General features: G+C 43.4%; 4 protein-coding genes across 4 annotated transcripts in view; all 4 read right to left on the reverse strand.

Annotated features, from left to right (window-relative positions):
* Positions 1-474: 474 nt before the first annotated feature.
* nub1 (negative regulator of ubiquitin-like proteins 1) lies at positions 475-5,663 on the reverse strand. The gene is made up of 15 exons (XM_017031813.2): positions 5,514-5,663; positions 4,478-4,609; positions 4,200-4,367; positions 3,980-4,047; positions 3,823-3,887; positions 3,570-3,737; positions 3,219-3,307; positions 3,003-3,109; positions 2,685-2,871; positions 2,500-2,607; positions 1,913-2,065; positions 1,665-1,811; positions 1,402-1,476; positions 1,119-1,296; positions 475-1,032 (listed from the first exon to the last, which is right to left on the reverse strand). The coding sequence occupies exons 2-15, from the start codon at positions 4,604-4,606 to the stop codon at positions 890-892; spliced, it is 1,785 nt and encodes a 594-aa protein (XP_016887302.1). The 5' UTR covers positions 4,607-4,609; positions 5,514-5,663; the 3' UTR covers positions 475-889.
* Positions 5,664-6,042: 379 nt separating this feature from the next.
* LOC107988366 (uncharacterized) lies at positions 6,043-7,808 on the reverse strand. The gene is made up of 3 exons (XM_017031468.2): positions 7,626-7,808; positions 6,865-7,072; positions 6,043-6,617 (listed from the first exon to the last, which is right to left on the reverse strand). The coding sequence occupies exons 1-3, from the start codon at positions 7,711-7,713 to the stop codon at positions 6,146-6,148; spliced, it is 768 nt and encodes a 255-aa protein (XP_016886957.1). The 5' UTR covers positions 7,714-7,808; the 3' UTR covers positions 6,043-6,145.
* Positions 7,809-8,955: 1,147 nt separating this feature from the next.
* Positions 8,956-15,258, reverse strand: LOC103377345 (5'-AMP-activated protein kinase subunit gamma-2). The gene is made up of 13 exons (XM_025054592.1): positions 15,015-15,258; positions 14,040-14,088; positions 13,557-13,663; positions 13,240-13,321; positions 12,988-13,046; positions 12,852-12,897; positions 12,711-12,765; positions 12,349-12,475; positions 12,030-12,195; positions 11,895-11,932; positions 11,558-11,704; positions 11,288-11,381; positions 8,956-11,170 (listed from the first exon to the last, which is right to left on the reverse strand). The coding sequence occupies exons 2-13, from the start codon at positions 14,068-14,070 to the stop codon at positions 10,218-10,220; spliced, it is 1,905 nt and encodes a 634-aa protein (XP_024910360.1). The 5' UTR covers positions 14,071-14,088; positions 15,015-15,258; the 3' UTR covers positions 8,956-10,217.
* Positions 15,259-19,385: 4,127 nt separating this feature from the next.
* The window catches only part of LOC103377343 (histone-lysine N-methyltransferase 2C), a 32,879-nt gene continuing 27,494 nt past the window's right edge, over positions 19,386-24,770 (reverse strand). Inside the window, exons 61-79 of the mRNA XM_025054697.1 lie at positions 24,553-24,728; positions 24,337-24,449; positions 24,129-24,257; positions 24,004-24,052; positions 23,757-23,872; positions 23,590-23,682; positions 23,232-23,426; positions 23,032-23,153; positions 22,713-22,908; positions 22,414-22,623; positions 21,949-22,328; positions 21,744-21,856; positions 21,523-21,659; positions 21,313-21,440; positions 21,014-21,215; positions 20,813-20,929; positions 20,552-20,625; positions 20,358-20,466; positions 19,386-20,114 (exon numbers count right to left, since the gene is read on the reverse strand). Of these exons, the coding sequence (XP_024910465.1) occupies positions 20,022-20,114; positions 20,358-20,466; positions 20,552-20,625; positions 20,813-20,929; positions 21,014-21,215; positions 21,313-21,440; positions 21,523-21,659; positions 21,744-21,856; positions 21,949-22,328; positions 22,414-22,623; positions 22,713-22,908; positions 23,032-23,153; positions 23,232-23,426; positions 23,590-23,682; positions 23,757-23,872; positions 24,004-24,052; positions 24,129-24,257; positions 24,337-24,449; positions 24,553-24,728 (2,752 nt within the window). The 3' untranslated portion in view covers positions 19,386-20,021. The remainder of the gene's footprint in view (positions 20,115-20,357; positions 20,467-20,551; positions 20,626-20,812; positions 20,930-21,013; positions 21,216-21,312; positions 21,441-21,522; positions 21,660-21,743; positions 21,857-21,948; positions 22,329-22,413; positions 22,624-22,712; positions 22,909-23,031; positions 23,154-23,231; positions 23,427-23,589; positions 23,683-23,756; positions 23,873-24,003; positions 24,053-24,128; positions 24,258-24,336; positions 24,450-24,552; positions 24,729-24,770) is intronic.

Consider the following 24,770-nt stretch of genomic DNA (forward strand, 5'->3'; position numbering starts at 1 on the left):
TTCAGGAGTTAAACATTTAAAGAGACGCACAGTTTAAAAAAAAATCAGTTTGTTTTTCCTAACTCGTTAAAACCCGTTATCACCTGGGAATAAAGTAAACATTTAAACTAAACAAAGTTGTCTACTGTGTGATTTTATAGAATGTTATAGACAATTTTAACATATGCTAGGTATACCACTTCTCAACTTAAAGCTTCTGCTTCCTTTTAACGGTGTCTGGGCTAAAAGGTAGCTATTTGGGTAGTTTTATTTGTTAAGGTATGCTGTGTTATGGTTCAGTTAAGGCTTAAGTAGCTTCATAATCTAAAATGTTCCTTAGGTGAATTTAGATAACGTAACATTTGCATTTTAACTGTTCCTCCAATTCTAACGGTAGTAAAATCCCTGAGGCTGTGGATCTTCACTGCCCACTGGCGGCAAGAGGCAACATTAACCAAAGCTCCCTCATTGTTGTTAAAAAAATTATGAAACACATTGAAGAAAAATCTTTATTTACCATGAATTTTCTTAGAAACAAAGAAGACTTAAAGTCAGAAAAACACAAATGAAAAACAGACTATTGCTTTCTTTTTTAAATAATCACTCAAAATCAGAAACAAATGGGGATGTTTAAAACATCTAGTAGATTAAAAAAAATTAAATAAGGTAACCTTCTTGTTGCTTTTTAAAACAAATCATGTGCTTTAACTCATCATTTAAACATTGAACATGTAAACATAATTAAAAGAGCACAAAAAAGATAAAGCTTGGGTGACTTTGCAGAAAATTGGAATAAAGTTCAGTGAAGACGCAGAGAAAAAAGGAAATTTGATTGATAAGTAGCAGGTAATGTCACAGAACCGTTTAAACTGCTTACGTTCGTGTTTGACCCTGTGAGCATGTGTCTGTGTCATGGAGTGTGGGTGGAGCCTCGGCTCAGGTAAGCCATCATGGTGTTCATCATTTCACTCTCCTCTTCCAGCGTCAAGTCTAAATAATCCTCTTCATGACGTGAAATGTCCTCCAAAACTTCACTGACCAGCTCATCGTCTTCTGGATACACAAACATATAAACAGAGGTTATTAAAGTGCACCAACAGAGAAAATAAAATTTATGTTGAACTGACCGTGTGTGTCACCTGTGGAGGTGGATGACGTGCTGGGCTCCTCTGACGAAGGGGAGGTGGAGGGAGAGATGGAGGTCGGGGAAAGGACACCGTTGTTGTCCAGCAGCAGTTGAGTAGCTGATTGGACATCTCCTCCTGTCCGACTGAGAGCAGCTTCAGATGCGTCTCTGTCAAAACCTAGATACAACAACTAGAGAGACATGCAGACAAAAGCTGTGGTATGAAAAAAAGGATGTTTTTACCTTTGACCTCCAGAAAAAATATTTTAACAATAAAACCAGGTTTGCTGCTGTACCTGTTCCACTTTCTCTGGACTCACTGCTGCAGCATCAGTGTTGTTATTAGTCGCTAGAGCAGCATCCTGGAGGATCTGATGAGCAGAACAAAAAACAAAAAAATAACAACTAAATTAAATCAACTACTACAACTGCTGAAGTCTGATTTCCCTGCAGCTTCCATAAAAGGCTGGAAGGAAGTCTAATTATTTTTTTCAAGTCAACAGGTCAATGGCTGTGATTGCTCTATAATTATCAGCACTTGTGATGACATCACACTCACTTCACAGGCCTTGTTCACGTCTCCGTTGGCATGGTGCAGAGCTCTGGCAGCGTCTCTGCGAGAGAAGCCTAACTCCATGAGAGCAGCGATGTTCGCCATCCTTGTCATTCTCTTTTGCTGTTCACGCTGCTTTAACTCCTCCCGCTCCTGAAAAACATTCTGGCTGTCAGTTCCTGGCACTGTTTACTGGTTCTGGGAGACTTTGGTCACTCTAACTTTGGTCATCTTTGTGAAGATGTTCATCTCACCTGTCTGCGGCTGCTGATGTGGATGGCGGCCTCCTGCAGGTCCCCTCCACAGGCTCTGAGACCCAGTCGAGCTTCTCTCTCAGAAAACCCCAGGGCCATGAGCTGAGCCATTTTCTCTGAGTCCAGACTCAGACGAGCGTACAGAGAATCCACCTGGAAAAAAAAAAGAAAAAAGAAAAAGATTTGAAGAGATGTTGACACTACAGCCCAACAGAATTAGAAGTGGTAACGATACTAAAAACTGACTTTGCTCATCTGCTGTCGAGCCTGAGCGTCGTTCCCTTCAATGTAAGCGAGGAGACTCTGGAGGAGGTGAAGACGCAGGAACAAGACCTCCTCTCTGCTCTGCGGCTGCTGATGTGGATGGCGGCCTCCTGCAGGTCCCCTCCACAGGCTCTGAGACCCAGTCGAGCTTCTCTCTCAGAAAACCCCAGGGCCATGAGCTGAGCCATTTTCTCTGAGTCCAGACTCAGACGAGCGTACAGAGAATCCACCTGGAAAAAATAAATAAAAAAGAAAAAGATTTGAAGAGATGTTGACACTACAGCCCAACAGAATTAGAAGTGGTAACGATACTAAAAACTGACTTTGCTCATCTGCTGTCGAGCCTGAGCGTCGTTCCCTTCAATGTAAGCGAGGAGACTCTGGAGGAGGTGAAGACGCAGGAACAAGACCTCTTCTCTGCCTGTGTTACCCTAAACACACACACACACATACACGGTTTAGTGTCTGATTTCTATGTCATAGTTTGGAGTCTCCACTCTGGACTGACCTGGATCATAAGCAGCCTCTCTCTCTGCTCTCCATAGCACTGTAGGAAACACTCTTCTGCCCTCTGCAGGCGACTCCTGCCGTCATCTAAACACGACAGTGCCTCCAGAGCACGGTAACACCACACAATGTCCAGCTGCAGGACCGCGAAGTTGTCCACGGAGCGCAGTAACGCAGAGTCACACATGCTGCCCAGACCAATGCAAACACACAGACATTAGGGGGGAAAAAACGACAGTCATGATGTCAGCGGTCAAGACAAGTAGCAGTGAGTTTAATGATGTCATCAGTGATGATGTCATCAGTGTTGTGTTTGTACCTGAACTGCTGGTCTGCCTGCAGCAGGTGACACAGGGCGTCGTCGTACTGTTTCTTCTTCATCAGAGAGCGACCTTTCTCATGCAAACCCATGGCCAGGATCAGCGCCTGGGCACAAACACACACACACACATACGGACAATCATTTCAAAACACAAATCCAATGATGTTTATTCTTTAGTGGTAATTAATTTAGTGAATTATAAACTCTCTTCACCTTCCTCTCATTGGCTGGGATCTTCAGTGGGTTCCCTCTCTGGTCTGCGATCTCCAGGAATGGTGTGTTGTCAAGATCTTCGCTGCCATCTGAAACAAGACAAGTACAATTATTGAGGGAGTTGGCAACAGGGATCCATGTTTGAGTAAACGATGTTCAGAGAGCACTAGGAATGTAACGCATGAATAATCAATACAAATTTGCTATAATAAGCATAGATCTAAATAAAAACTACATTTTTTGCATAGTTATTATGAACAAAAGATCATTATATTTGGTCATAATTTGTCTGGAACTCATTTTCCAGCAGAGCACTGTGTAATGACGTGACCATGGTGTCCGTGTACACACCTCGCTGCGACAGGATCTGAAAACCTTTTTGCGTCCTCTGCAGACTCGTGTTCTGCTCCTTCTTCTTCTGCTCCTCCTCGCTCATCTGTTGTTTCAGCTCAGCGTCGCTAACCTTTAGCACCATCACTTTGCTGTGGTTCTTCACACCCTGTTCGTCCAGCCGCCGGACTGACCACACATGTAAAAACATGAAGCAAAAAAACATCAGACACCGGGTAACTGTGTGATCAACCTACGGGTCATGTGACCTCACCTGGACAAAGGGTTTTCCCGTTCAGGATTAGTTTAATGTATTTGAGACCAAAGTCTTTTCCAATTCTACAACAGAGAAAAGAAGAAACTCAGTGTGTGCGCATGTGTACATAGTTAATTAATTCGGTGTGTGTGTATGTGTGTGTGTGTGTGTGTACCTGTCCAACACTTCCTGAGTTGTTACATCCAACCTTGTTTCCAGATAGTTTTTCTTGGATTTTGGATCCTAACAATAGCACGATAAACAACATAAATATTAGCTTCTTAATGTAGTATGAGCATCAGTCTAAAACATCATGTTACCACCATGTCCCACGTGATTGGTTAATTGTGATCCCAACCCCACAACCCTCGTCCTGCCCACGCCCTCTCACCCACCCTGCTGCAGTCTCTGGGCAGCAGCAGTTCAAGCGTTGCCACCTGCGTCTCTCTGAATGTCCTGTTTCCTTTCCCTCTTTTCACTGCCTGAACTCTGATGGACTCCAGAGCGCCACCTACTTCCGACACAGACAGACAGAGCAGAGGCGCGTAACGTTCTGCCAGCTCCTGATATCGGACAAAAACACACAAAATAAAATTAACCTCTGAATGAGGACAAAGAGCAGAATCGTGGTTTGTAATTTTTGCTGTGTAACATGTGTAATACTCCTCCCTACCTGCAGGTGCTGCGTTTCTCTCTGCTCATCACCGCAGCCCTGGTCCTGGGTGTAGGGTGGATTCCACAGCTGGATCTTCTCCTGCTTCAGCAGGTTTTTCAGTTTTGCCTCCGTGTTCTGCTCCGCCATCACCTGTGGGGAGGAGTGGAGCGACAGGGGCAGGTAGTGAGGGGCAGGGGCAGGTAGTGAAGGTTCATCGTTCTAAACACAGTGTTAGACTACATTTTATTTAGCATATGTTCTATGTCACATACTCAAATTTTATCTCATGAAAGGCTTTAATTTGGACTGAGTTTCAGTGATAATGTGACAAACACTAATTACTTACATTGGAAAAAAAAGTTCCCTAAATGAGGGGGGAGCTGGAGAACAACGGAGGCTTAGACAGCAAAATGATTCTGGTCAGACATTCAGAGAAAACAACTTTGATAGTAGTTTTAAGTATTTGAATAACAAAAAAGTGTCAGTTTTTTCTTGTTCGTTTTTACTTTTGTTACTGCCTGGTTCTTATACTCACTTGAAAGGATCAAAGATTTTCATCACTGAAGACCAACATTACCTGAAGCGGCGCTCACAGACGGCTCACCTACACTTATGACAGTACTAATCGGAAAGTCAATGCTCTGAGGTCATGGAGAAATATAATAAAGACAGAAAAGCTTGTTAGGAAATGAAAAAGTCAAAACTTTACAAAAACGTCAACGTAAAAAACGATGACTGCAGCTCCCCCTTGTGGTCCTTTCACATATATCACTGCGACTGAGTACAAATTAGCTTCTGTATGTTACTAACGGTGAAAAAGTACGGGTTTTGAACACGTCAAGGTTTTTTATACATAAATGTTTATGGCAGTAGTTTGTTCTTCGTCGTGTGACTATCATTGTTTCAGTTTCAAATCGCGGTCAAAGACTGTGGCGTTGACTCATCGATGACATTAACAACGGCAGCTACTTCCATTAGCAACAGACAAAGTTTGTCATCAGAAAATCTCTGCAGCCCTCCGTTTGTTGCCCTTTGAGTATTCACAGTTAGTTACCTTAGCGTGGAGACAACTCCGAGCCGGGCCGTAAATTTAAAACCTTCAAACCTTTCACTCTCTGCTCACGGCGCTGTTGTTGTTGTGAATTTCTAATTTCTGTAGACGTCAGAGGGAAGACGAGGTCTCACTCTGAACAGGAGTCAGGATCCTGTTGACCTAAGCTGCAACCGCTTGTGTGAGACGTCACACGCTGAACAATAGACGATCTTTGAAATGATCGACGGCGAATCACGAGGGTTAAAAATGTCAGCAGTCGATAAAAAGTAAGCGTCGAGAAATTAAAAGAAAAACAACAATATAAAAGCGAATAAGACTAAAAGAAGAGTTGGTAATACAATTAATTAAGGCAATATAAGGTAATAAAATAAAAATATACCAATAAGAAACCTTACCCAGACATACAGATAAAAGAATGTTTACACATGAATGTTCTTCTATCTAAGCTAAATCTTTCTCTGAATGGTAAAAAAAAAGTGTATTATGTATAATACCCTTCTTTGTCCTTAATCATTTTTCTTAAAATCCAGGGCAAGAAAGAAAGTTTTATTCTTTTGTTTTGGTCAATTACAAATGTTCAGATTCTGAAAGTTGTGAACCACAGACACAGGACAATGACAGACGTGCATCTATCAGAATGAGGAGTACAGGCCCAGCCTCTTTGCTGCCTCAGAGATCCTCGGCATCCGCCTGCTGGGGAACGGGAAGTGGTTCAGGTTCTGGTTCAGGTTCTGGTTGTGATGGAGACAGGCAGAGCTGGGACTCTGCTCTCTAGTTCTGCAGCTGGTGCTGGATTTACCACCAGATGACTGGTTCTTCTTCAGGTCAGTTTGCAAATGGGAGGACGGGGAGGTGCAGTGGGCAGAGCTGTGTGATCCCAGAGGTCGGGCATCCGAGCCCGCAGCAGGACTGCTGGATCCTTCACCTGGATTCTGTGCAGGATCATCAGAACCACTGACCTGGTCTCCACTGGTTCTGCTGCTTTCTACTGCGCTGCTGCAGCCGGATGTTTGTGTGTGGATCTTTTGTGAATCTGGTGTCGAGTTCACTCCACGTGTGTTAACTGATGAGTCACAGGAAGAGGACGAAGATGAAGAAGAGCATCTGAAAAATGTAACGGGCAATTTTTAAAAAAATTAAAAGACCTATGTTGACTTTCAATTAAAAATACACAGCAGCAGATTGATCTCTAAACCAGGGGGAAGGTGTTCTCCTCCAGATACTGTATTCTCCTCTAACTTTCTGCTTTTTTTTAATGTTATCATATTTTATGGTTTTATCGGTAACAACGGTTTGTAAAATAAAAATGTTCAGTTTTTTTTTCCTGATGGGTCATCAACACATCACTGACCTGTAGGAACCTAATGTTGGGGAGTGCACTTGGAGTGGCGCCACCATGAGGCTGCTGCAGCTAAAGCGTCGGTGCAGGTCCAGGTGGATGTGCCAAGGGTCAAAGGTTAAAGGGCCCTGGGAGCAGGTAATGTGCTCTGGTGGAGATGAAGAAGTGAAGCTCTGAGTGACAGGTACGATGGTGACGGCGTCCGACAGCTGCTCCGACACTGAACACACACACACACGAGGAGCCTCATGTCAGAACACGTCATCAGATAATCAGTCATAATCACTGAGGATGTCTTTGAAAAATGTCTCTGTCTCTAATGTGGACAGTGAGCTTTATTTGTTTAATTTATATAAAAAAATTAAAAAGTTGGAAAATCCTCCAGACACTGGACACGTTAAACCTGCACATTTATAAACATTCATACTTGGTGCTGTACTGTATATACTTTGAATGACTTTATTAAACTTTTTATAATGTTTTAGAATACTTCTCTATATCTATTTCTTATACTAAAGTACAATTCTCTTGCACTTATCAGGAGCAGCTGTAACGCCAACAATGTATCCCTAGGAGTCAGAATAATAAAAAAAACCTAGAACAATCTAAAAACAAAACTAAATAATTAAAAAAACCCAAATCTGTCAAAATTTAAAACTTTCTGCGTCATTGACACAGAACACGCACGAACATCACGTGTCGAATTCCTGACAGCTCGACAGACACAGGGCGGAAATCCTTTTTAATATTAGTGCAGCGTCATTATGACTCACCTGTGCCGTGGAGCAGCACGTGTGTGTGGCTCCGCTGACAGTCTCTGGTCTGTCTGTACTGTTCCCTCAGCACTGACACGTCCTCCATCTTCTGCCGCCTCCTCTGCTTCTAATGCTGCTAATGCTAGAAGGAAGGAGCCCCGCCCCTTCTCATCCACCTGCCGACTCCTCCTCCTTAAGCAACATAAACCACGCCCCCACCTGCTCGGGAATAAACACCTTTTTAGGACACTTCTATTGATACTTCAACTTGTTTTACTGTTTTACTTTTACACAAAAACACCACATTACCATATGAGCATAAAGATGTTTTGATCTCCTACAAAAACACACTTAAGTATTTGTATTCAAAATATTTTGGTCAAAATTGTTGCAATATTGATTTGACTTTGCAACACTAATAAATATTTTGTTTGTTTTTGAGAACATTAAAATAATAAAAAATATATACTACTACAAATATTGGCTCAGAGTTGTTGTTTGTCAATATTAGTATAATGAACAAACCACCTCCGCCACAATTAAACATGGAGGTGTACGTGTGGAGGTGTCAGGAGGCACACAGCAGGTTTATTTTGTCCATCAGGTTATAAAAGAAGTTATAAGAGAAGAATGGAGGCTGAGATTCCTGGAGAGACCGGAGGGAAAATGTTTCAAAATCACAACCAAAGTCTGCACTTTTTTATTTCGCTGAGTTGATTATGATTTCTGTGGATTGGCCCCAAAACGACAGTAAGATTAGACTGAGGAATTGGTTGAACCTTGTTTCTAAGACAGGCCCATGGTGTGTTTGGGTGTGTGACAGCAGCAGCAGCAGCAGCAGCAGCAGCAGGACATCCTGTTGGATCCTCAGCTGCAGTAACACACCTGTACTCAGCAGCTGCTCAGATTCCCTGACAGTAAACGCAGCAGCAGGTGGATGAAATTATGGCATGTGAAAAAAAAAAAAAAACTCTCAGGAAAATGTTGACAAAGCAGATCCTTTGAAATCCATCAAAGAGACAATAATGATTACAGACACAATGTGTTTAGTACCGGGGTGTTTCCAAGTCCAGTCAGACCAGAGCTCTGATTGGTGTGTAAACAACAGCAGTTGACTGTTCATTCATTCACATCAGCTGATTCATTAGGAGTGAAAAACAAACAGTAGGTTGAACACCTAATACAGAACTACAATACTTAACAGATAGATAATACGTATTTAAAGTATTTAAACTTCATTAAACTATAAAAACCACACACCTACAATTACGACTTTAAAACCAATTAAAAAAAGTTATTCTTTTTGTAAAGTCTGTTAAAAACACAACTCAAATCCAAAACCTTTTGAGTTGATCCCATTTTATTTGTCAACTTCACAGAACAGAAACGTCTGTTGGCATTTGTTCCACAAATGCATCACAAACAAACAATAAAAAAAACATAGTTCTTGTTGATGGGCAAGGAAGTAGCATCTGCAACAAACCACTGAGCACAGGCTAAGCCCCGCCCTGAAATGGACATTTTTATATGAATATGATTTTTAAAACAGAGTGAATCCATTATGGAATAAAACATTTAATAATAACGACTAACAGTTAATGTAAAACCTTAACAATAAAATAATAGCTATCCGCTAAGTTCACATCCAAATGTAACATATCATCTAAGAGGTATCTAATGGCTCGACTTAAATAAGAACTACGAGGTAACAGAATGGCTAAGAGCTAACAAAACAGCTAACAGTCCACAGCTAAGGTCCTGTTAAAGAGCTCCATATGTATCTGAAACAACAACTGTAATGCTGAATATAATATTTAACAGCTGCTATAACTGTCAAAACAATAGCTAACAGCTGAGACCATATGTATATCATATCACGTAGCAACTATGATAAAAACTTACAGCTAAATCGTTGCTATTAGCTTCACCCAAATGAAAATCAAGCCAAGCGCTAACAGCCACTACACTTAAGCTAAGTGCTAACTTGATGACTCTTGCAAGGGTCGGTGTTAACAAAGTGGGCGGAGCTTAGCCACAACTCAATAACGTAGATACATGGTTTTGTTCTGTACAAAAGAAAAAAGAACATATAAAAGGAAAAACTATCGTATTTGTTAAGACATTTTCTATTAATAATCTATAAATACAGCAGTTTACCAACAAAGTCTTTCTGTACAGATTGATTTTCACATATTTTAATCTCAGTGCTTACATGGAGCGTGACACTCTAAGTGCCGGCCCCTTTTGTTGACATCATCAAAATGACGACACAGTTTAATATATTAATATGATAGAAAGACAGTGATGTCACATTCAGTCTCTGTCCACAGTCGACACAGGAGATGGTGGTGAAAATCGACAGGAAGTACCGGTGCCTGTGTGAAGTTGTGAGGAGAGCTGCTGCGGTGATGATGTCACTAGTTTCATCACATTTACGCAAAAGCTGATTGGCTCTAATGACCCATGGTTCACGTCCTGCTCCACAGGAACCGACCATTAAAGACCCTGCAGTGAGTCCCAGCAGAGGTGACACTTCTCGACCAATCAAATGTCAGCCTTCTCTTCTTTGTAGCAAGTGGAATAAAAACCAAAAGAAGCCAGCAGGGGGCGTCAGGGTACCTCATTTTCTTCCTCAACTTCTTCATTTCCTCCATCCTGACCTCCACTCTCCTCCTCAGGGACTCTCTCCTCCTCATCCACCTTTCCTTCATCACTTCCTCCTCCCTCATCCCCTACTTCCTGTCTATCATTCTCTGTGTGTTCTTCTTCCTCCTCTTCGTTTGTCTCCTCCTCCTTATTCACTGTTTCCTCCTCTTCCTTCTGCTCTTCTGACTCCTCTCCTTCCTCCTTCTGCTGTGTGTTTTCCTCCTCACACACTTCTTCCTCACCTTTGTTTGTATCCTCCCCCGTTGTCGCTCCTTCCCCGTCTTCTGTTGTCTCCGCCTCTCCCTCTACTTCTTCCGTCAACCCCTCCTCCTCCTTCACTCCTTCCTCCTCTTCCTTAGTCTCCTTTTCCTCCTCACCTCCCTCTAGTTCTTCATTTATCGCCTCCTCTTCCTTCGCTGCTTCTTCCTCTTCCTTCGCCTCTCCCTCCTCTTCCTTATCTCCCTCTACTTCTTCATTTATCTCCTCCTCCTTCACTTCTTCCTCCTCTTCCTTTGTCTCCTCCTCCTCCTCTGCTCCTTGAAGGCAGGTCTCTGCAGCATCAGTGTTCCCACAGTCTGGTTCGGTGTCTTCACAGGACGTCTGATCCTGGATCTTGACCACTTCTTGGTCCAATTCCTGATGATGAGTTTCCTCCTCCTGGTCTTGACCCTGCTCCAGATCCAGGTCGTCATTCTGAACTGGGGTCTGTTCCTGACCCAGTTCTTGGTTCTGCTCCGTATTTGGTTCATGTTTGACGTCCGTCTCTGAAGAGACCTCGTGGTCCAAGTCCTGCACCTGATCTTGCTCTTGGTCTTCACCTGGTTTCAGGGCTTGAGCCTGGTTTTGGTCCTGGTCCTGGTCCAGTCTGTTCTGTGGATCTATGGGTTGACTTGGCAGAGACTCCTTCCTCCCGAGACCTGCACATGATCATGAGTGAACAATCACTGTGGTCGGATTCTCAGCTGAAGACATTGATATGATTAAATGATTTTCACTGAAACTTTGAAAAGGAAAAAGACCAAGGACTGGTCTACCTGCAGGAGTTAAGACCAGCGTTTGAAGAATGTCTGACAGTGAGACGATGCCGATGATACGAGAGCCTTCATCAACCACCACCAGTCTGTGAACCTGAAAACACACACACACACACACACACACACACACACACACACACAGGAAGTTTTACCATTTTGATAGACAGTTGTAACAATTAACTGTAAATATGTTAAAGGAGAAATTCGCCCATTTTTATCCCAACAGACCACATGAGTTTATGATTTTTGGAACTGTCCTCGGTGTCTCACCTCGGCTTTGACGATGCGGTCCACAATGGTCTCCAGTGTCTCAATCTTGTTACACTTTACGACTCCTTCAAAGTACTGACATCTGTGTCTGAGCGCCTGAGTCACCGTCAGATCCAAGTTATTGTAGGTTTTCTCTGCTGCCAAGTTCTGTTTTCATACACATAAAAAAAAACACACACTGAAGAGTTTTACTTCTCAGTATATTCTCCATATATATATATATATACAGTATATATTAGCTGTTACTAAACATGCCTATATCGTTTTTAGGTTAATGACGCCCTCTGGTGGTGAGCGTGTAGAACTACATTCATTTGTTTACTTCAAGTTTACTTACAATGACGTCAAACTTGGAGTAGATGTCCACCACTTTACCTGTGTACACACAAGCAGCAGATGACGTCATCACCATTGTCTTTACATTGTCAGTCTCATGTCATGTCACCTGAGGTTTTTACCGCACAGTGTTTACCGTTGTGATCGACGACAGGCAGGGCGGAGACTCTGCGGTGTGTGAAGACTGACAGTGCGGTGATAAGTGGTGTGTCAGGGTGGATGAAGGCGATGTTGGCGTACGTGCCCACGCCCAGGACCTCCAACGTCTGCTTCATGAAGGCCGGCATGGGCATCTCACAAAGCTGAGGAACACACACACACACACACACATAAGGATTACAGTTTAAGCTCCTCTCTCACAAAGCTGAGGAACACACACACAAACATATATACAAGGATTACAGTTTAAGCTCCTCCCCTTTATCTCCGGGGTCATGTGACCTGTGGTCACTTACAAAGAGCTGGAGGAACTTGAGGATCCTCTTGTGGGTCAGGATGTAGAGGGCGTTGCCGCTCACCGGGTCGATGACGGGCAGACGATGGATCTTGTTCTTGATCAGTGAGTAAACGGCGTCAAAGATGCTGTCGGAGGGCGGAGCCACGTCAGTCACATGACTGTCACTTTCTCCACTCATCTCACAGACTACTCTCTCTCCCCTCCCTGTACGTCTCTCCTCCCTTACCTCTCATCCCATCTGCTCACTGCTTAATCCCTCCTTCTTTCTTCCCTTGTCGTCTCTCTTATGTTTCCAATCACACACACACACACACACACACACTAAAACACACACTAAAACACACACACACGCCAACATACCTGGCATCAGGTGTAATGTTGACCAGAGGCTTAAATGTTTCTTGTAGGTAAAGTTCTGCAAACAACAACACATATCATTAATATCTACACAACACAAACAAAAACCTGATGATGTCATCGGCAAAGCTATGATGTCATCACCTCGCCACGTCTCGATCTTGTGTTCCTCCAGCTCGTAGATCTGTACCTGGAGGAGAAACACACTTACAATGAAAATATATGTGTGTGTTCATGTAAAGGCATGTGTGTGTGTGTGTGTGTGTGCACAACATGTTACCATAGGGGATTTGTAGTATCTGGTCAGGATGTTAATGAAATCTGTGATGGTCAACATTCCTGAACGGGAGAAGAAAGAAACACAAACACAAGACTTTTATGTGGGTTACTGTGTGTGTGTGTGTGTGTTACTGTGGATGAATAACTGCTAAATATAGATGTTCTTTGAAAGTCTTTGAAATATTACACCAGCCAGAGGACAAAGTGAAACACTCTCTCTCATTCTTGTAGCCTCTCTCTCTCACTCTCTCACCTACGAAGCTCTGTTTCTTGCTCTCCCACAGTGGAGCAGCTCTCACTCCATTGGCCACCAGTGCAAAAAATGCTTTTTTCACCTGAGTCACAAACAGATGCAAAAAATATATAAACAACAACACGTACTCTCCTGCGCCGAAAAACTCATTGAAGAAATACTTGATTTTAATTCAGAGAAACACAGAAGCTTGGTTGGTTTCCTGCTGCCCCCTGTCGGTTTGTTTCACTGAAGTAGATCCAAAAACTAGAGTTAACGTCCTGGTGGAGGCAGCAGAGAATTAACAACCCATTTTGATGAACATATATATCAGTCACCTGCAGCGTGGTGTCAAACACCACCAGTTTGGAGCTGGTTGGGATGATGTCATAGCACTTATGACACTTCATGAAACGCATGTAGATGTCTCTCTCTGACTCTGACACTGCACACACACACAAACACACACAAACGCACACACATGCATCGTGTCAACCAGGTGTACACATTTTGTCATTATATCACAAAATGAAATGAAAACAAAAAGAATTTAGATATAACTAGGTTCTGAAACGATCAGATACAGCTCCCTCTTGTGGCAACTCTTGGTTAAAACAGCACTGGTATACTTCGGAGTGGTTGTATTTTTAATTCACCTAAAATCTTGACAATTTCTATAAACGTGATTTTTCTAATAATATTTGACATTTCTATGATTTTATGACTATAAACGTGATTTTTCTAACAATATTGAATATGAAATTTCTATGATTTTATGTGATGATCATGCATCTTCATAGGTTTAAGAAAACGAGTCTCACCAGCATCGTCGGGGTCCGGCTGCTCCGTCATGTCGTCTGCTCCCTCCACCTGTCATCAATAACAATCAGACAGGAAGTTCTCAGTTACAGACAGCCAGATTTTAAAAAAAGAAAACAGATTTTAGTCGTTTTTGTCTGGCTAACTGCATCACTACAATTTCCGGACTTGTTTAATTCCAAATTTTATGTTTACATTGAATCAACAACATTCCGAACCATGACTTGAACTTTTATGTCTTTTATGCCGTGTTCTTTTATGTTTTTAATCTCAAACAATTGAAACGAGTACATAAAACAAACCTGACTAAGAGTAAAAGAATAAAATCTACATTAAATTATCGACCATCGCCTGCTCTGTTCTCTGGTCGACATTTTCCGTTTTAACTACTCTGTTATGATGGAAAACTGGTAAAATAAAGATGCCTTTGTAATGGAGGATAATTGGGCTAAAACAAGGAAAAAGGCTATAAAAAGAATAATGTGTATGATTTAATTTCCCCCATAGGAGTATCCTTTATTGTCTTTTTATCTCGTCACATTAATAAATAATTTACCAATATTTCAATTGGTATTTTAAATGAAAATATTCTGCTGCTAGTTTATATTTGCGGCCTGTTTAGTCATGCATACATGAGAAGTACAGTAGATGACACAGCTGTTGGTGCAGGTGTCGGCGAACTTTAGGTTAGTAGTGTCTCCATGTCTTTTGACTAAAAGTGATGTGACAGCGGCCGAAATTTGGCCTGAGATGACGTCATGAAATGTTCGAAGTGTCACCGCTGTGGATGTTAATGTGACGTAGCGCAGTAGGGTTCCGTCCAAAAAACGCGGATTTGCAACGTACCTTCGGCCGCTACATCACTGATACACGCAGGTGACGTTAGCTAGCACCTACCTGACAGTCGCCGTTCATTAACGGGGTTTCCTCGTTTAACAGCTATTCAGATTATTTTCTCTTAAAGTGTGTCTTAGTACCTTGAACGTTTCTGAATTAAAATCCTCGCGGCTTCGTGTCTTGCCTGTCTCCGTCAGAAGGGGCAGATGCGCCGGTGAACATCTGTAGGTTTAGGGGCAGAAGAGGCTAAAAAGCTAACGTAGCTAATAGGCCTCGCGTCTGGTTGAATTTCAAAATAAAACAAAATAATAAAGCTAAAGCTGGAGTTGACGGTGGTCCAAACGGGTTATCCTGAGGAATCATTATTATTTTAAATGTAAGAATGTCTTAGATTACAAGATTTTCTCAATGTTTTTCGTTAAATCAAAACATTGATCCTTTCGAAAATATCTACAGGTTTTAACATGAAGAATAAAGAACTTACAAAGGTCAGTGAGTTCTCAGTACGGACTGAAGTATTTTGTTGCTGTTCAAGACAATACAGATATGTGTGGTATTTTCCACTCACACCCCGATCATTTTACCTAAAAACTAAACTTTTTATCATCAATTTATCCAGGTTATTTAAAATAGTAATTCATCCACTTTTCTGCTCTTATTCTGAAAGATATATTCCCGGCATCAGATTGTTTCCTATTCCAACTTGACGGACAGAGTGCGAGCGGAAACAGCCGAGTGGAGCCGAACAGAGTCGAACATAAAAAAATATGCGCACGTTGTTCTTTTAGTTAGAACCTCAGGTTTTTGAGAAGGACAACAGCAATAATAAAGGTCCAGGCAGCCGCTAGTGAGACCTGCTATGATGTACGACTTGAAAATATCAATTATTGACATTAAAAAGATGGATAGATTGCGTCTCTATTTCTTAAAAAAACCCCACATTTATCACTTTATCAATTATTGACATTAAAAAGATGGACAGATTGTCTCTATTTCTTAAAAAAAACACATTTATCACTTACGGTACTCCTAACTTGATGAGGCGGAGACACAGGAAGAAGTTGGGCCAGAGGAGGCCTTGGTGGTCGGGAGGATGAAGAGGAGTAGGAGCGTGAAATTGAGAATCGCTGTACAGTGTCCGGCGGGGAGGAGTAGGAGCGCAGCCTCCTGGCTTCAGGTCGTCTGGGCTCGGTCAGGTAGGTCTCCAGAGGGAAGATGCTCACCTGTTTATGTTGAGGTGTTGGAGCAGGAGGAGCAGGAGGTGGAGGGGAGCAGACGCTGTTGGCTGTGACAGTACAGAGAGTGAAGGAGAGGAACAATGAAAAACAAATAGTGCATTCATGGTGCCATTGGATTTCACCATGTCCACAAAATTTATGATTAGAATGCAGCCCCAAACCATTACAGGTACATAGTTCAACAGATCATCGGTGCAGGATGTCACACTGACCTTAGTGTGGGACAAAGTCAAGATATGAGACAGACAAATAGGAGTGTGTGTGTGTGTGTTCACATGCATTCTTCCTTGCTATAAACACTTCGTCTCAGCAGCTTGTTGTGTGTAAGCTTGTCTGATTGTAAGTGTCCTTGTATGAAGGAGAGATATGCTGAACACTCTCACACACACATAGTGACAGAGAAAGAGAGACAAAGGGAATGTCTTTATGTTTGGCTGTGTTGTCAGGGCCAGGACTGTAGACACAGCAGGATCATCATTATCTCCCTCTCTGACATTGAACATTTTCAAAAGTTCCAGAACATCTGTTCAAAAGAACTCAGCTTCCCAACAAGAAACTGGATTTTTTTTTAAATGTTATGTCCCAAAACCAAATCTCAAAGAGACTTTGTTAACGTGGCATATGCTAATATAAGGTTGTTTGAACTGTTCTAGTGTAACGCTACATACGTTTGGGTGGTTGTTGTAGGGCTACAGTCGTCCCTGCAGTCCTCTTACTCTTCTCCAGGGGGCTCCTGTTTTCTGACCCGTCCTTGTTGAAGGACCTCTGTGGCTCCGTGTTTGTCTGTTGCGACAGCGCCCTCCTCCTCCCACTGGACAGAGGAAGGAGCTGCAAGTGAAGGATACTGCAGGGCTCTGACCGCCGTCTCAGTGTCTCTCTGTCCACCTGTCCTCCGTCTCTGTCCTTTGCTACTACCGTCGTTGTTGAGTTTCTTCTGCCTTTTTCCCCGTCCATCCTTCTTCTCAGCCTCCACCAGTTCTTCCTGTCCACCTCCTTCTGCACGTTGGACTCTGACCTCCTGTGTTCTTCATTGCACTCATTTTTGCTTGGCTTTTTTTCTTCCTCCATGTGTCCACTGGGGGCAGACTTCGTCCTCGGCATGAATATCTCCTGCTCTGCTCCGTGTGGTTCACTACTCCTCTTCCTTTCATGCAAAAGTTATCAATTGTTTTTAAATCTTGAGACAAATTTTAGACAAATTTTTAAGGAATATATGCATAGACCTAATCAGCAGTTGGCCAATCTGCCAGTTGATGGTGATGAGTGGGTTTGGACTCCATGTGAATCTTTTGTTCCTGGTGAAGGATTATGAAGAAGTGATGATAAAATCTGAAGCTCAGATGGTGTTTTCTCTCCAGCAAAAAAAATAAATAAAATGACATAATCCTTGGACCGACAGTTAATAACCAGGTTAAAGTTGGTGTCAGAAGATTTGGCTGTAAGTCCTGAGTTTTATCTGAATCTCTCTGTCTCTCTGTCTCTGTAACTCTCTGTGTTAACCACGCCCCCTGTCTGTGATATAAATGAAGGTCACGTGTCCTTTAGTGAAATAACTGTGTCTAAAGGCAACAAATCAGGACGCAGACACGGCTAAACAAAGTTCTTCCTTGAATCAGTGAAGGAACACAAACCTCTGTCCTTGTCTCTCCTGTTGCGTGTGAACAGCTTGAACCCAGAAGACGTCGGTTGATGGTTCGACTCCTTGGAGGTAGATTTGAAGATCCCACTGAAGCTCAACCTGAGACACACAAATGAACACACAGAGTAGACAATTCTCATCTGCTATTGTCACCTCACCACCGGGTGGCAGTGCTTACCTGCGTGCAGATTTGGGCGCAGAGTCAGTGTGGGTGCTTCCAGGTGGATGTGTGGGTCCAGGGTGTTGGGTCGGTCCAGGCAGAGGCTGGATCATCTTGGAGACCCTGGACCGAGTTAAACGGGGGCTCGAGGGTCGACCGGACGAAGCCCGGAAGGAAAAACTCCGAACGCGTTTGTTGGAGACATCATCATATTCACCTGATGATGTCATTAGAGTTTCCTTTCTGACTTCATCATCTCCAGCTCCGTCTGGCTGCCCATCCAGAAAGGACATTGTAAACACCTTGGGTTCCTATACACAAACACCCACGACAGTTACATCATCAACAAACGTCACTTCTCCCATACAGACAGACTCATCACCCAGCAGCAGATACTGATGACTGCAGTGGAAATAATGCTAGCACCATGTTTTCTGTTGCATCATGGGAAACAGCTTATCATGTAAAGCATCTGTTGAGACAACAAGTGAAACCAAACACCGTGAGAAGTCTTTCCTCCACCAATTTTCAAGTCACTTTTACGGCGCTGAACTCCAGGTGTGCGTTTGGCCGTTGGTGTTAGCACAGCTACAGTTAGTGTAGTTGATGTCGAATGATTCAACAGATCAGTTGCAGAAAAAAAACTTATATTCTCATAATACACTGACTAAAAGTTTAAAATAACCATTTTTGTTGCTTTGTTCATTTTAAAACGCACAGGCAAGGACTGCTCTCCATGCAACACCTATTGGCAGACTGCTGTACTGCAGCTATTTCATTTAAGCAACAGTATCAGTAAAAATTTTTAAAAAAGTTGTCAAACATGACATTAAAAAAAAAGTATAAGTTGAAGCTGAAATCAATTATTTAAATTAACAAATGTATTTACTTTACCTTTTAATCTTCGGCCTCCAGATTTAGAAATCCACCATCAATCGACCTTGCTCATCCTAATTCGTTTCATTTCTCTTTTTCCGTGTACCTGTGTCACGCTGTCTTTTTATTTCCTGACTCCTCCTCCTCCTCTCTACATGAAGGTGTTCAGCTGATCAAATGACCAATGGCCACACATCTCTACCTGAGGAGGAGGAGCCACAGCGTTGAGGTGACTAATATCTATGATATTAGAAAAGAAGAGAGTGTCATCTGCATAAAACACCAAACAGCAGACAGGTCTACACTTTGACACTAAACAAACACAGCTTCCTGTTCAGATTTCATCCTTAGTTTAAGGACAAACAGCTGCAGCATCATTGCACTTCACGCCTGAAAAAAGACACAGGCGTCACCGGACCTGAGATCAGCCGTCTGTGTTTTCACTGTAAATCTGATTAAATACCACAGTGACAAACAGATTCTAAAATAAATTCAGCACCCGTGCACGTAATACAACACCAACTAATTTCTTTGTTCATGATGTAAAATATTTTATTTTCTGTAAATGATTCTAAATCAGTTTCCACATTTTTCCAAAAAACCCAAAAAAAACAAATGTCTTATTGTCGCACATTTACATCCAAAAATAATAATAAAAAAAAACCAAAATTAACAAAAACAATCAAAGCGGCGGTGTTGTAATGGCGACGAAACACATAGCTTCACAGTCTTTATCTGATCACATGCTGCCCCCTGCTGGAGAGCAGGTGACATCTCATCTCTGTACACATATTTACAGCTGTCACTCCACAACTCCAACCACCGCAGATTAGAAAATAGCTTCATTCAGTAATAAATACAAAAAACAAACAAAATCTTATTTTACAGAAAATTAACAAAGACGGGGGAGGGGCAGGGGGAAGGTCTTGTGGAATCAAGTACATTATATGGAAACTGTTTCTGTTGATTTTCCATTGATTTTTTTTCTTTAGTGCAACATTATGAATAAACGTCCCTTTGACATAGTATACACTCAGAGGACCAGCCTCGTCTTTAGCCCCGCCCCCTCCTGTACAGCCCCGCCCCTCCACTTATTAGTCTTATGGTTATTATGTAAGTAATCACTTCTGATATGAAGTCAAGCTCCACCCACAGGGTAGCAGGCCATTGATGTCCAGTTTGAGCACCGAGGTGAGAAAGAGCTGCCAGTGTGTGTTTGTGTGCGTGCGTGTGTTCAGTTCATCCATTTGCGGCAGTTGACGGCTCCACAGTGACACGGGATCTTGTGTTGGTCATCCTCGAGGTCAAACTTATAGTCATAACACAACTGAGAGGAAGAGAGAGAGGGAGGGAGGCAGGGAGGGAGAAAGGGGACAGAAAAGATCACTTAGAGATAAACAGTGACTAAGGTTTGGGATCGCCCCCTAGTGCTGAAACACAGCATGCTGTGTCTCATGCTGCTTCTTTGGTCCAGTGAGGTTTACAGTTGACGTCTCTTTTATGCTACTGCCATAGATCTTTTTTTAATTTTTTAATTAACAAACAGTTTGTTAATCTGAGTGCTGCTCACCTCCTCTCCTCTCTGGATGCGTCTGCAGGAGCTGATGATGATCTTGTTTTCCTTCTCCACCGTCACCACCTCTGTGATGCAGTTTGGAGAACATGAGTGGTTGATGTACCTGTTGAATATACACAGACACACACACACACATCAGTTTGAATGTCACTTCTCTGACTTCTGTCATCACCTGTAAGCAGACTGACCTGGCAGGTCCTCCGGTGATGGTGGCGTCGATCACAAAGTCGTTGTCGATCCTGAACATGTACACGCCACGGTTCTACGTGTGCGCACACAAAAGAGTGATTTCATTGGACAATAAAACTTTATGATACATTTCTGATTTTATTACTCTAAATAATGGTGATTTCATTGGACAATAAAACTTTATTATGATACATTTCTGATATTATTACTCTAAATAATGTTCAGTTTCACGTGCTGTTTCATGTGTGTGTGTGTTTTACCTGTGACTCGTACAGCCTCTCTTTTCGATTAGCTACTTCGCTCCTGATGATGGTGCCGATGTACTCGATGACCATGGTGCATTTCTCAATGTCTCTGGCAGCATAAAGACCAAGGCCCTGCAAACACACAGACAGCCACAGACTCAGAGAGCCGACAGTCTTCATGTGATCATGTGACCAGCGTGTGGTCATCTATCTCACCTGGATACCAGATCGAGCCAGGTACACATTGGTCTTCCACTCCGCCTTCATGCGGCGATACTGGGCCGACTTGGAGTGTCGACCTTGATGAGCACCGGCCACCGCCTCGCCCGGAGAGAGAGAGATGACGCCGGGAACCAGGCCGACGATGGAGCCGACAGTGCCCTGACACCGGGGGGCGACACTGGTCAGCAGGTTCGGTCTGGGACAAACAAAGAGAGACAAAAGATGAACTCATGATGTGAAGTTCTACTTCCAGCTGAACCGTTTGGATAAACCCTGTATTTTGATCCCTGTACCTCTTGGTCTGACAGGCTTTAGGTTCAGAGCGTGCAGAGCCTGAAGGGTTGAAGGCCAGAGGCCACTCCATGAGAGGGTTCCGGCCATAACGGAAGGTGTAGCGTTCACATGCCTCCACACCTGGTAACTACAAACACACACACAGGGAGTCAGGCAGTTGTCAGGACAGGGAAGTGCAAGTGTGTGTGTGTGTGTGTTTGGACATATACCGATTCAATGATTCTGGTCACCGCTGATGTCGTCAGACCGAACAGGTCTTCACCCTTCAGGTAAACAGGGAACAGCTTCAGGGTCTCAGAGCTGGACCTGAGGTCAGCGATGGGCTCCAGAATCTGATCCCAGACCGCTGCACATACACAGAGACAGACAAGAACTAAGTCTTTGAACCTTGTGAACCTTTAATGTTCAGAAGAAAAACAGACAGTTGTACCTTTAGGTGAAGATCCGGACAGAATGACATCATCGTGACCTTTCTCTACCACTTTGACTTTGAACAGTGGCAGACCGTCTTTTTCCTCGACGTAGCACATGTACTTGCAGCGTCTGCAAAAGAAAAAAAAAACAACACTTTAATTAAACAACTATTGAATCACGAAAGTTAAAACAACATATTTTGATATGATAAAAAGACGTACCTATTGGAGTAGCGCATGCTCCAGTAAAAGCGGTTGGCGTGGTAGCCAACTGGGAAGATGGACGTCTGATTGTGGAAAGTTTGGATCTGGCTGGGGAGGAGCCTGCCAACAGCACGGAACAACAGACCGCCCACCCTGAAGGTGTGCTGCCGCTCACCTCGCTGGACCAAAGCCGCAATTTGGCGCGCCTCATCACGCTGCACGTACACGCGCCGAAACACTGCAAAGCAACGCAGCTCTGAATCATAGGGGTCAGACGGCAGTGCCATTGGCGTGTTGGGGGTGGACCCTGGAGTGGACGAGGGCGAGGGACTAGATGATCTGTCCCCACTGAGAGACATAGTCCTAGGCTTGTGGATTGGACAAAGCATGGTCTTATCCTGAAGGACAAAACATGAGACAGTGAGTGACATCAGTGAAAATATAAAAAATACTTCCGTGTCTGTGTCTCTGTACTCGTGTTACCTTGAAGAAGGTGCACTGAGCCTGCAGAGCACAGGTGAAGTGGTAGGTGTTAGTGCAGCGCAGACGGTTGCAGCCACTTGTGGCACCAATGTGCTGGCAGAAGGCGCAGCGCATAGTAAGTCCTCGACGCAGTGCCAGCTCCACGTTGATGAGAGCACCCGCCTGTGTCTCATAAACCTCACTGGACCAAAGAGCGCAGTTCAGGTGGACCTGACACACAGACAAAAAACAGACCAGTTAGTCCCAGTTACAAAAAAAACAAAAAAACACACAGGCAAATACACAGTTGAGGGACTCACCCAAAGGTCTAAGTCCAGATTAAGCAGTCGAGCAGGTCCATCAGTCTGTCCGTCCCCGTGCTGGCGACAAAAGCAGCATTTTCGTTGGTCTTTGGGTAATGGGTCAGGACGAAGACATGTCCCCATCTTCTTCAGCAGAATGTCCACTTCCTCTTCGGTTGGCATGGCAACCACCTCATTAGGAAGGCCAGGACCCCTGAGATTAAATGAAACAACATGGTCAATGTTGAGGTGTAGTGTGTTGATGAAACTATGTTTCTAAAGTGACTAATAATAACAGCAGGCTCAGTGTAATGTTACATGGCTAACTCTACGTTACCTGCTCAGCATGATGCTGATGTTCCAACGTCTCCAACGGGAAGTCTTTAACTTCTTCCCATGGCGAGTAAACTCCTCTCCACCAGGAACTGCTCTGGGGTGGGGCTTCAGCTTCACTTTTACCTACAAAAAAAGAAAAAGTCAAAAATGTGTCCTCTTCACCTTGGTCATCAATATTCAGATTTGCCGGGCTCCACCCACCTTGAGGCTGTCCATACGAGACTTTGATGCCATTGTGATGGCAGAGGCCGGTGGGAAGGACATAGTTGGGGAGGAGCTATGAGGAGGAGATTGAGGAGTACGAGGGAGGGCGTGCACGGCGATGGAGGACATGTTGTTGTTGTACTGATGCACTTTGGCCAAAGGTGAGTGCTCAGAGTTGGATGCCAACACAGGCTGAGGGAAGATGAACACAGACAGAAAGTGGTGATGTAATCAAAAAGACCTATTTACAATTGTAGTTTTTAAATTTATGGCTCCCGTGACAGGACGTCGTTAGCGTATTTGGAATATAAGGTTACAGACAATGACACAAGTGATATGTGAATGATCATTTTACCTTGTTTCCAGGTTTCTGCAGGCTGTTTGTGTACAGGGTACAGCAATTAGGACTGCAGAAGACTAGGCTGGGTCCTGGTCCTGACTGACCCTCCTGCAACAGAAACAACAGTCACCTCCTGTGTCTTTTTCTCTCCCTGCATTATTACCAGATTCACAATCTCTTACTGGTTTTATCTCTTTCACGATGCGGACGCTGTTTCCCAGTAGCACCTTGCAGAAGCTGCAGCACTGAGGTCTGACTGCAGCGGAGCCGCCTTGCAGACCGAGGTCCATCCTGACACCTGCAGGACAGAAATATATTAATCATCACTGAGGAGTAAGGATAACAAACAAACAAAAAAATAAATATTAATCATCACTGAGGAGTAAGGATAAACAAACAAAAAAAGAAAAGAAAAGGTGAGGAACAGACCAGTGTGTCCAGAAGGGGGTGCTCTCTGCAGTTTGAGGCCTGGTTGACCCTGCAATAATAAAACCCATTATCATCACCATCATCATTTTAAAATTAATGTGAATGAATGAGTGGGCGGAGCTTACTTGTGGCAGTGGTACTTGCATCCCTGCCACAAGACCCCGTTCTATGCCCACAGTTCGACTCAGCTGGTAATTAAGGGGGGTGGGGACACGCAGCAGCTGCGTCATCACTGCCATCACTCCTGCAACATTCTGGACACAGAGTGATGTCATTAGGAGGGAGGAGCCATTTAAAAAAAAATGTAATTATGTCAGAGAAACAGATGTTTACCTGTGCTGCAGCAGGGTTTAGGGTTATTGCTATTGTGACCAGGTCTGTGTTAGAGCAGGACTGACGATTCTGGAGGTTTGGCTCCACCTTCACTTCCTGTTTCAAAGCAGATGCTGGATACAAATGCAAAAGTGCATTAGATGTAGGCCGTAGACCTTTTTAAAAATGTATTCCTCTGGTGTTGACATAAACCTTGTTTCTTCACTGAGAACTCACCTTTGCCCTTGGAACATGGTATGATGGGTAAAGGAGGTGATGGACTTGGTGATGGCTGTTCCAGTTTTATGAAGGAGAGGTCAGGATACCTGCTGATTTCAAAATCTGCAACGCTCTCTGGAGATGAAGATGGGACGTAGCTGTCTGGAGTGTCTCGCTCCGAAGAGTCCTGAACCCTGTGATGAACAATGACAGTAGGTACAAAGTTGATCAAGAGC

The sequence above is a fragment of the Cynoglossus semilaevis genome, chromosome 3 (genome assembly GCF_000523025.1).
Source record: "Cynoglossus semilaevis isolate Cse_v1.0 chromosome 3, Cse_v1.0, whole genome shotgun sequence".
In the NCBI taxonomy this organism is placed as follows: domain Eukaryota; kingdom Metazoa; phylum Chordata; class Actinopteri; order Pleuronectiformes; family Cynoglossidae; genus Cynoglossus; species Cynoglossus semilaevis.